Source organism: Sinohyriopsis cumingii, chromosome 10 (assembly GCF_028554795.1).
Source record: "Sinohyriopsis cumingii isolate HCF-2022 chromosome 10, ASM2855479v2, whole genome shotgun sequence".
NCBI classification, from domain to species: domain Eukaryota; kingdom Metazoa; phylum Mollusca; class Bivalvia; order Unionida; family Unionidae; genus Sinohyriopsis; species Sinohyriopsis cumingii.
In genome coordinates this window covers 36,562,433-36,573,055 of record NC_142970.1, presented here as the reverse complement: position 1 = coordinate 36,573,055, position 10,623 = coordinate 36,562,433, and the positions used below count along the sequence as shown (strand labels likewise).

The window sequence follows — 10,623 nt, the reverse complement described above, 5'->3', positions numbered from 1 at the left end:
ATGAAGAGATAATAAACACATTCATGTCTAATTTATCTGCCTGTAGTGTCATTTTATTCCAAAACTTTTTTTTTATAGCTGATGAAATAGGTGTGTAATTTACAATGCAGGATAAGACCAACCCTACCTTCCACAAAGACTTGGGCCACAGATTTCTTGTCCATGGCCACAACGGAGTATGGTCCCTCATCTTCCCCATCTACATCTGAAATCTCAAGTCTGTGCACTGGGCCATCAGAAATGACTTTGTACTTTTTGCTAGGAGTGATAAGTTTGTCACCAAAGTACCACTGGACTGGGACATCAGGTCTTGAGAGCTCGCATTCAAGTGTGGCATTGCCAGGAATTACTGCTACATCAACATCCTTCAGTGGTTGAAGGAATTCAACAGGTTGCTCTGTAAAAATTTGTTCTGCATTTTATAAGAATGATAAAATTTATGTAACTGATTGTTCAGGGTGGAGAAAGTTTGCATGTAAAAATGAATCTGCATGGTACACCTCAGAATTACTTGAACAAACCTTTCTCTCAAAAAGCATCACTATAATGCAGTATAAACATTGTTTCTGCAGAAAAACAGTTTCAAATGTCCAATATTAGTCTTTCTTCACAACTAAATCATCACCAATTTACCAAGCTTTTCCTAACAATTTAAAACCTACTGTTAGCATACAGTAATTTCAATGAAAAAAATCACCTTTCAGTTTATCTCTTTCAAAAAGACTGTATTCATATAATTAAGATTTTCTTTATTTTACATTTGAATTTGAAGATTAGAAGAAAATAAACAATAATGATTATGCTTACCTTCAACTTGAAGAGTAGCCTTGGAGGAGACATTGTCAATCTTAACCACATATTTGCCCTGATCATCAAGGATGGCACTGATAATTTCCAGCTTATGTACAGTCTCCAATACTGAAAGTTTGACTCTCTCATCTGCAACAAGAGGGTGGCTGTCTTTGGTCCAGGTTGACTGAAGGTTTGGTTTAGACACCTCACATTCCAGAGTTATGCTGTTGCCCTGAGCAACCTGCACATCTTTCAGAGGCTTGATAATCTTCAGTGACTCTTCTGTAATTGAAAACAGTAATTTGTTCACAAAAAGTTAAGGAAAGAATTTTAAAAAATTGAAATTAGAGTAAACATTCTTTTAGTCTGAGCACTGAAATAATGTATATTTTCTTTACTTGCCAAATTCAGTTGTTATTAAATTCTTTTGAAAAATGGTTAAGAAGCTGATAATTAAACATATATTTCTTACGAAGCATCAGTAAACAATATATATTCGTATGTATGTAAGTAAGCAATATATATTTGTATGTCTGTAAGTAAACAATATATATTTGTATGTCTGTAAGTAAACAATATATATTTGTATGTCTGTAAGTAAATAATATATATTTGTATGTCTGTAAGTAAACAATATATATCTGTATGTCTGTAAGTAAACAATATATATTTGTATGTCTGTAAGTAAGCAATACATATTTGTATGTCTGTAAGTAAGCAATATATATCTGTATGTCTGTAAGTAAACAATATATATTTGTATGTCTGTAAGTAAACAATATATATTCGTATGTCTGTAAGTAAACAATATATATTTGTATGTCTGTAAGTAAACAATATATATTTGTATGTCTGTAAGTAAACAATATATATCTGTATGTCTGTAAGTAAACAATATATATTTGTATGTCTGTAAGTAAGCAATACATATTTGTATGTCTGTAAGTAAACAATATATATTTGTATGTCTGTAAGTAAGCAATACATATTTGTATGTCTGTAAGTAAACAATATATATTTGTATGTCTGTAAGTAAACAATATATATTTGTATGTCTGTAAGTAAACAATATATATTTGTATGTCTGTAAGTACATTCTAAATAACAAACACATGCATAACTTTATAATCACTCCAACTTATTCATAAAGTCAGTAAAATGAACTAATCAACAAAACAATCAAAGACTTTCTCCCTAAAATGTGGACAATTTTAGCATCAATTATATTTTTGTCATTGTTAAACCATCAACATATACACATATGAGGCTGTCCCTATGTATCTTTAAACCTACAGAGATAATTATATTTTTCACAACCATCTATAGCAACATTTTACAAACCTCTGATGGTTAGTTTAGCAGAACTTTCTTTGCCTTCAATTACAATCTTGTAGGTGGCATCATCTTCAGGCTGAGCCTTTTCAAGGTGTACAGAGTGTTGTGTTTTATCCATTCTAATATCATATCCATCACTGACTGCTATGGGTTCATTGTTCTTGTACCAAGTTGCTTGCTTGTTAGGTTTACTGACTTCACATTCCAAAATTACTGGGCTTCCTTCATTCACATCAAGGTTGTGTAGAGGCTTGACAAAATCAATTGGAAGCTCTGAAAGTAAAGAATTACAGCAGCATTATTTTGCTACCAAGATTAGACTCCCAACAATATAATAAAATTTGTATGAACTGTGAAGGTTTTATATTAACGCTCTGTCAAATTGTTGAAGCTCAAACATATATAATGACTTTCAGATTTTCAATACAGAAAAATTTTGAAAACTAGAGGAATATTTTTATTGGCTAATTCATGGAAATTTCTTAGAAAAGACAAAACACCATAATCAGCTTTTTATGAATGGGATTAAAGAAAGAAAACACTATGAACGTTTTTCTGATTATAATTTTCCACTAGGAGAGGATGACTGAGTACACAAGGAACATCCAAACGAATGTTACACATAATGGCCACCGCTTGACACATATATATGCATGCATGGGCAAGCACATGCATGCATGTACACAAATGCTCACACACGTTCTTCATAACAAACTGGCTTGTCTATATGGACTGTAAGTTTTCCTTTGCAAAATATGACTCTCAAAAACTTGCACACAAGATCTTGACACAAAACTTAAAGACCCAGTCTTATCATTCTGAAGATAATGGGATTCAGCCAGAATGAAAATACAAAGTTAGAAGAACTCTATTCACCTTCCACAGTCACATTAGCCATACTCTTGGCATCTCCAACCTGTACTGTGTATTCTCCTTCATCGTGAAGTCTGGCTGAAGCAATCAACAGCTTATGACTCTTACCACGTGATATCAATTCAATACGATCACTAGCAAAAATTTCTTCATTGTCAAGGAACCATTGTGGTTTCTGGTCTGGTTTACTGACTTCACATTCCAGGGTAAACTTGTTCTTCTCTGTTACTTTGGTATCAGTCAAGGGTTTGGTGATCTTAACTGGGGCTTCTGGATTAGAACAAAATGTGTATTTGTTATGTGGACATTGAAAATGAGTTGGAAGAATAAATACAAATGATATAATAGATACTTTTTCAAGCCATTAATACTATAACCAGCAATGCTGTGAGGATTTTATGTTGTGAGCTCTACTCTTGTCACCAAGTTAGGGAGGAAGTAGAAAAAAGGGGTGGGAGGAGGAACAGGCCACAATTCAATATTTGCCTGACACTTAAATATCTGTTTCTTATTATTCCTGCTCCAGTCTGTTTAATGAAATCAAAATCCTACTCAGATTCCACCTCTAGTTGTGTAAGCATTAATCTGCTGACTGTTTCTGAGTTCAATGTGTTCCTTATCCGTGTATGAATAGTTCTGTGCTATGAACCCCTTTTACAGTCTACTCAAGAAAGGGCATATGTGTAGCTAGCTTGATCTTTATGGAGGTTATAAACAATTTTACAAAGGTCACAGGTATTGTCTCTTGGAAATTTCTGCTCCAAAATAAGGTTTTACACTAACATAAGCTTTGCCAACAATTCACTTTTTTGAATGAGTGCTTTGCTGACTACCATGTCAGCTTGTTATCTCTTCCATAATGCTGTATTAGGGTTTTAAATCCATTGATGCCATAATTTGCTTGTTCAGACACAGGTATTATTATCAAGTAAATAACCTTACTTTCTAATTTCTTTTTAGATTCTTATTTATTTATTCAGCATCTCTTAACCCTTAAAGGGCTATGTAGCTTGTAGCACAAGATCCCTCAGGGCTAAATGTTTGAGAAAAGAAACTAAATTTGCACTCTGCTTTAAAATTGCTAATATTCTGATACGGCATGGTATTATCTCTTTTCTACATTTGGAATACTATGAAGTACCATGGCGGTTGACGAGCATGCTGTCTCTTTTTGTCCATCCAGCATGTACACTGGACTTGTATCATCATTTTCAGGATCATAATCACCCATTGGTATTTCCAGTAACACTTTTCCTACTCCATTAATCTGATATACTTCAAGTTTTTAAAATCATTGTCATTATCACTATTATCATGCAGTTTTTTCCAAAAGAAATTGTCATCTACAGACAAACAAAATGCTGGGAGTCAGCCATTTTGGGTTTTCTATTTTGCAAATATTTCAAAGAAGCATTTGCACAACTTCATTGATGAATGCAAGGTTAAAACTATGACAAAATACTCGTTCCATGGCCCATTGTGCCAATTAAATTAGTTTATGAACCATTCATGTCAAGCTGAAGTACCCAGATGTATAAACAGTTGCGAACCTGAAGAAAAAAAAACATGTTCTGACAAGTATTATGAGACCTTTACCAACAGCATGACTTGAACTGCTGTCCAATCCATGGAAAAACCATGTGTCCTTTGTTGTTGTTTGCCATGGAAATAAGAATGAAATTCCACCCAATGGCTCTGGAAAAATGTTATCTTTTTTACAAAATTTGATTAAAAAATGTTAAACTTACCTTTAACTGTGAGTGTGGCTTCTGTGCTGACATCTCCACATACACAGGTGTATTTGGCAGTGTCCTTTAAGGTCACATCTGTTAGCACCAGTTGCTGACTATAGTTATCTGTTGTCATTAGGAGGTTGTAGCTCTTTCTCAACTCCTTGCCATCTCTCAGCCACCTGACCTTGGTATTTGGCTTGCTTAGTTCACAGGTCAATGTTACTGTGTCCTTTTCTATGGCTGTGATGTCCTCAAGTGGTTTAGTGAACTCAGGTGGAAGTTCTAAGCAGAATAAGGGAACATAATTGTAATGCCAGAAAATATAGAAATTTGATAAATAAGTTGAATAAACACACCTGTTTTTGTATGATAAAAAGACAGAAGCCCAATGTTTTTGCATGTAAGTTTGACAAATGTAGATACAGCACTTAAAAAATTATTTTAGCATCCTCATAGCCATGATGTTGTGTAATACTCTCAAGACCATGATGCAATGTAGTGTTCTCAAGGCCACAATGTAGTGTAGTGATCTCAAGGCCAAAATGTACTGTAGTGTTCTCAAGACCACGAGTGCAATGTTGTGCTTGTTCTTGTTGTTCTAGGGTTTAACGCCATTTTTCAGCACAAGATAGGCTATACACCAATGTTGTGCTCTCAAGACCATGAATGCAATGTAGTACTCTCAAGGCCATAATGTACTGAGTGTTCTCAATACCACAGTGCAGTGTAATGCTCTCAAGGCCACAATGTAGTGTAGTGATCTCAAGGGCATAATGTACTGTAGTGTTCTCAATACCACAATGCAGTGTAATGCTCTCAAGACCATGAATGCAATGTTATGCTCTCAAGACCATGATGCAATGTAGTACTCTCAAGGCCATAATGTACTTTAGTGTTCTCAATACCACAATGCAGTGTAATGCTCTCAAGGCCACATTGTAGTGTAGTGCTCTCAAGGCCATAATGTACTGTAGTGTTCTCAATACCACAATGCAGTGTAATGCTCTCAAGACCATGATGCAATGTAGTGCTCTCAAGGCCATAATGTACTGTCGTGTTCTCAATACCACAATGCAGTGTAATGCTCTCAAGACCATGAATACAATGTTGTGCTCTCAAGACCATGATGCAATGTAGTGCATTTGTGTGTGTGATTTGGATTTTTAATGTAGCTTTAACAATTTTTCAGTCATATCACTACAATGTCTGCATTGTGGCAGTTTATAGTGATGTCTAGTACTGAGGCATCTTGCCGCAGACATGTAGCATGATGTCCCACCCAGTCACATTATCTTGACACCTGGCCAACCAGTCCTAACACTAACCTCTTAATGCTAAGTGCCTAGCGAGGCAGCTATTAGTACCATTTTTGTAAGTCTTTGGTAGGACTTGGCTGGGGATCTAACCCACAAACTGCCGCATCCGAGGTGGCCACTGAAGTGGTTGCAATGTAGTGCTCTCAAGGCCACAATGTAGTGCAGTGCTCTCAAGGCCATTATGCATGTAGTGTTCTCAAGGCCACAGTGTAGTGTAGTGCTCTCATGGCCATAATGTTGTTTAGTATTCTCAGAGCCACAATGTACTGTAGCATTCTCAAGGCCATGATCTAGTGTGGTGTCCTCAAGGCCATGATGTACTGTAGTGTTCTCAAGGCCATAGTGTAGTTGTCACAGCGTAACTTTCATTACTGTTCTGTCCAGCATGACACTATGGTCTACCTTTCAACTACAATATCTTAATGGACCTGGACTTGAGTGTAAACTAAAAGTCCAATTTGAAATTCTATAACTTTAAGCAGAATAAAGGAGTTGTTTTAACCCCAGCAATTCTGCTAATATGCTAACTGTTAATGATGTTGATATACTTTAAATGCCAATGATGTGGATATACTTTAAATGCCAATGATGTTGATATACTTTAAATGCCAATGATGCAGATAAACCTTAAATGCCAATGATGCAGATAAACCTTAAATGCCAATGATGCAGATAAACTTTAAATGCCAATGGTGCCAATATACTTCAAATGCCAATGATGCTAATATATTTTAAATGCCAATGATGTGGATATACTTTAAATGCCAATGATGTTGCTTAACTTTAAATATTATTTCTGATGTTGGTGTTTGGCTCTTGCACTTAAGCTTTGTGTTGTAAAGTTGATATTTTAGGCACTGGTTCACTATACTAGTAGATTTAGTCTGATAATCCACTGGACTAGTGGATCTGGCCCCATAGTCCACTGGACTAGTGGATCTGGCCCCATAGTCCACTGGACTAGTATATCTGGCCCCACAGTCCACTTGACTAGTAGGTCTGACCCCATAATCCATCTGACTACTATAATTGGCCACATAATCCACTGGACTAGTATGTTTGACCCCATAGTCCACTGGACTAGTCTGTCAGGCCACATAGTCCACTGGACTAGTAGGTTTGACCCCAAAGTCCACTGGAATAGTAGATCTGGTTGCATTATCCACTGTACTAATATAATTAGCCCCCCAGCAATGAAACTGGTTGAACACAAAATTATACCTCTTACTAAGTTTTCAAAATTAGAACCCAAAGTTGGGTTCTTTATTACATAAATCTGGACAAATATGAAAATCAGAAACCATACAAAGGTTTATTACAGATATGTATAAAGATCTGGGCAGATAGTAGTGACAATCAGAAACCATAATTAGGTTAATCATAGATATGTATGTTCATCATATATACTATGTCAGTGATCTATTTCAATACAATTCATGCAACCCACCAATCTAATCAAGTACTGATTAGTCAAGCTTTACTATTCAAATCAGTGGTAAACTGCCATGACCCTTTGTGACCTCTAGCAATCTCAATTAAATGTCTTAAAATTCACATTATGATGCATATTAATCACACAGCTTTTAAAAATGGATACAGATTTGCAAATTTTTTTTTATCTGTAAAACTGTCCCTAAGATCCATTAATTTGGACATCCATCAGTAAATCTGATTCCCCAAAAATTGAAACACACAGAACCTTGATGAATTATAACTACATTCAGAATAATTACATTTAATAATGAAACCTTACTCACCTCTGACAGTGACTTTGCCAATGCTTTCTCTTTCACCGATTACAATCTTATATTTGCCAGCATCACTGAGTGTAGCTTCCTTGATGTGTAGAATGTGGCGCATCTTATCTACAGTGGTTTCATAACTATCAGGAAGTGGCTTGTTGTCCTTGTACCATGTCGCAGTCCTGTCAGGTTTGTTAACCTCACATTCGAGAGTAATGGGATTTTTCTCTGTCACTTCAACAGCACCAAGATTCTTGATGAATTCTGCTGGAAGCTCTGTTACAGAAGAAGGATAATGCTTGGCTGAGTCTAATTTGTTGTCAGTGCAGAATTTTGGTATACAGAAATAATCTGAGACATTGTGCATCATCTTGCATGGAAAACTGACTTTTTGAATTCATTATGGGTGTACAGTAATGTTACTTTTACAATCATGGTGTTATCTGGTTAATGCTATCCATGAGTTTAAATTATGATTGTACTCTTACTTATCACTCACAAAAGACTATATTTATGACAGTCACAAAACTGACCTTTGTGACCCTCACCTTTCACCTTAACCCATTTAAAATGATTTTCAAAGTTTACAGATATTTACATATCATTTCAGCTCCAAAGTTGTATATAAGAGTTATTGTGTTAAACTGTGCTATAGTAACAAAGTAAACACAATTACAAGAATAAACTCTCAAGGGCAGGTAACTCACCTTGAACTGTAACAGTGGCTGTACTCTTATCTTCTCCAACCTGTACAGTGTAAATGCCTCCATCTGTCACCTCCATTGTTGAAATAATGAGTTTATGTGTCTTTCCACGAGAAATAAGCTCAACATGTTGGTTGGCAAAAATCTCAACATCACTGTGGAACCAGCGTGGTTTCTGGTCTGCTATACTAACTTCACATTCTAGGGTAAGTTTCTTCTTCTCCTTAATGCTGGTATCAGTCAAAGGTTTTGTGATCTTAACTGGGGCTTCTGTTCAACATAATTAATAGCATGTAAGCATGGAATGGAATGAGAATCTCACAGTAATGCACATCTCGTATCATGAGAATCCCACAATATCTCATATCAAGTCATAAAAAATGAATAAGAAAATTCTGTGAATTATTGTGCCCCCATCTTCTGGTGAGGTCACCAAAGACATGCACTAATGAAATCTGTCTATGACCCCCTTTTGACATAGCTTTAGTTAATAAGTGGAAAAACATAAGGTAAGCAAGTTTCAGGTCTCTAACTCAATCCATCAACCATAATTACACTTCAATGCCCTCACTGTAAATAGTAAAGCCACATCTATTAAACAATATTGTCTATCTTGTGATCATTGTTTCCTTAAAGTTGGATTTTATTCCATATTTAAGCGTGATTACTTCAAAAGAGTATGGAACTGTAATTGATTTTTGAATGGAAAATGTATAAATGCAGCTGTGATTCAGGGAAGGATGAGCCATCAGCAAAGTGATCACAGTCCAGCAAAACTAAGGTTTAGAACTCCTAGTTGATAAGAGTTTGATTTGAAAAGGGAACATTTTATTCTTTGCACATACTGCATATAGCATATCAACATTTCATCATTCTGGGGTTACATCAACCATAGGCATAGTAATTCCACCCATCACTGGGACAGTGCAGGAATCAATCCCAAAATCTTACTACCATCTTTAGAGACTAATGTAGCCACTGCATGTTTCACATCACCTCACAGCAAGGTATATGAAGAAAGATACTTTTCGGTGGCAAAAACAATTCAACAAGATCTGCAGGAAGTACGAACAATGGTATAATCTAGTTCTGATGAGTGCAATGATAAACTCTAATGACAATTGCATCACCATCAACTCCCATACTGAACAATGGTATAATCTAGTTCTGATGAGGGCAATGATAAACTCTAATGACACTTGCATCACCATCAACTCCCATACTGAACAATGGTATAATCTAGTTCTGATGAGGGCAATGATAAACTCTAATGACGCTTGCATTACCATAAACTCCCCCCATTGAACAATGGTATAATCTAGTTCTGATGAGTGCAATGATAAACTCTAATGACACTTGCATCACCATCAACTCCCATACTGAACAATGGTATAATCTAGTTCTGATGAGGGCAACGATAAACTCTAATGACACTTGTATCACCATCAACTCCCCCACTGAACAATGATATAATCTAGTTATGATGAGTGCAATGATAAACACTAATGAGACTTGCAATACCATCAACTCCCCCACTGAACAACCCACAGTAGCAAAGACTGCATCTAGATGAGGCTGTGTTCCAATAACCAACGTATTTTAAAGATAACTAACAATATTGACCCATGACACTGACCTTGAAGATATAATCCCAAATATGGTACATAATGAACCTAATAATGATGAATAAGTATACTAAGTTCCATCATGTTTAATCTCAAATTGACCTAAAGTTATAAAGCTGAATGGAAAAAAGTCAGGAAATAATTCTAAATATTGATCTGATCTTAACCCTGATGACAAGAAACCAATGTGGCAATCAACACACATTCAAAGATGATGCATAAATATATTAGACCATGACCTTGACCCTGATATGACCCCTAATTGTGGTACATGACACACTTTGCAAAATAGAGGAAAATTAAAAGCATCAATTCTTATTTAGTTCCAGCATCAGGAATATCAGGCCATAGTTATGTGTTTTAAATGTATTTGTATATTAACCATTGTAAACAACCTTTGTGTCATCATGTACAGTGTCTACTGGTGGCCAATGTAATGTAAGTCTCTAATGGCAGCCAACATTATGTACAGTCTCTAATGAAATCATGACATCATTTATTAT

At 35.6% G+C, this 10,623-nt stretch overlaps 1 protein-coding gene across 38 annotated transcripts in view; it reads right to left on the bottom strand.

Moving 5' to 3' along the window:
* The window catches only part of LOC149789875 (uncharacterized), a 704,306-nt gene that overhangs the window by 272,169 nt on the left and 421,514 nt on the right, over positions 1–10,623 (bottom strand). For 37 of the 38 annotated variants that reach the window (XR_016423748.1, XM_089971883.1, XM_089971882.1 and 34 more), the window contains 7 exons: positions 8,499–8,765; positions 7,807–8,067; positions 4,749–5,015; positions 3,004–3,270; positions 2,134–2,400; positions 808–1,074; positions 128–412 (listed from right to left, as the gene is read on the bottom strand). Coding sequence is in view for 37 of the 38 variants with exons in the window: in XM_089971883.1 (XP_089828009.1) it covers positions 128–412; positions 808–1,074; positions 2,134–2,400; positions 3,004–3,270; positions 4,749–5,015; positions 7,807–8,067; positions 8,499–8,765 (1,881 nt within the window). In the remaining variant the exon portion in view is untranslated. The remainder of the gene's footprint in view (positions 1–127; positions 413–807; positions 1,075–2,133; positions 2,401–3,003; positions 3,271–4,748; positions 5,016–7,806; positions 8,068–8,498; positions 8,766–10,623) is intronic. The other variant, XM_089971886.1, reaches the window with a different exon arrangement.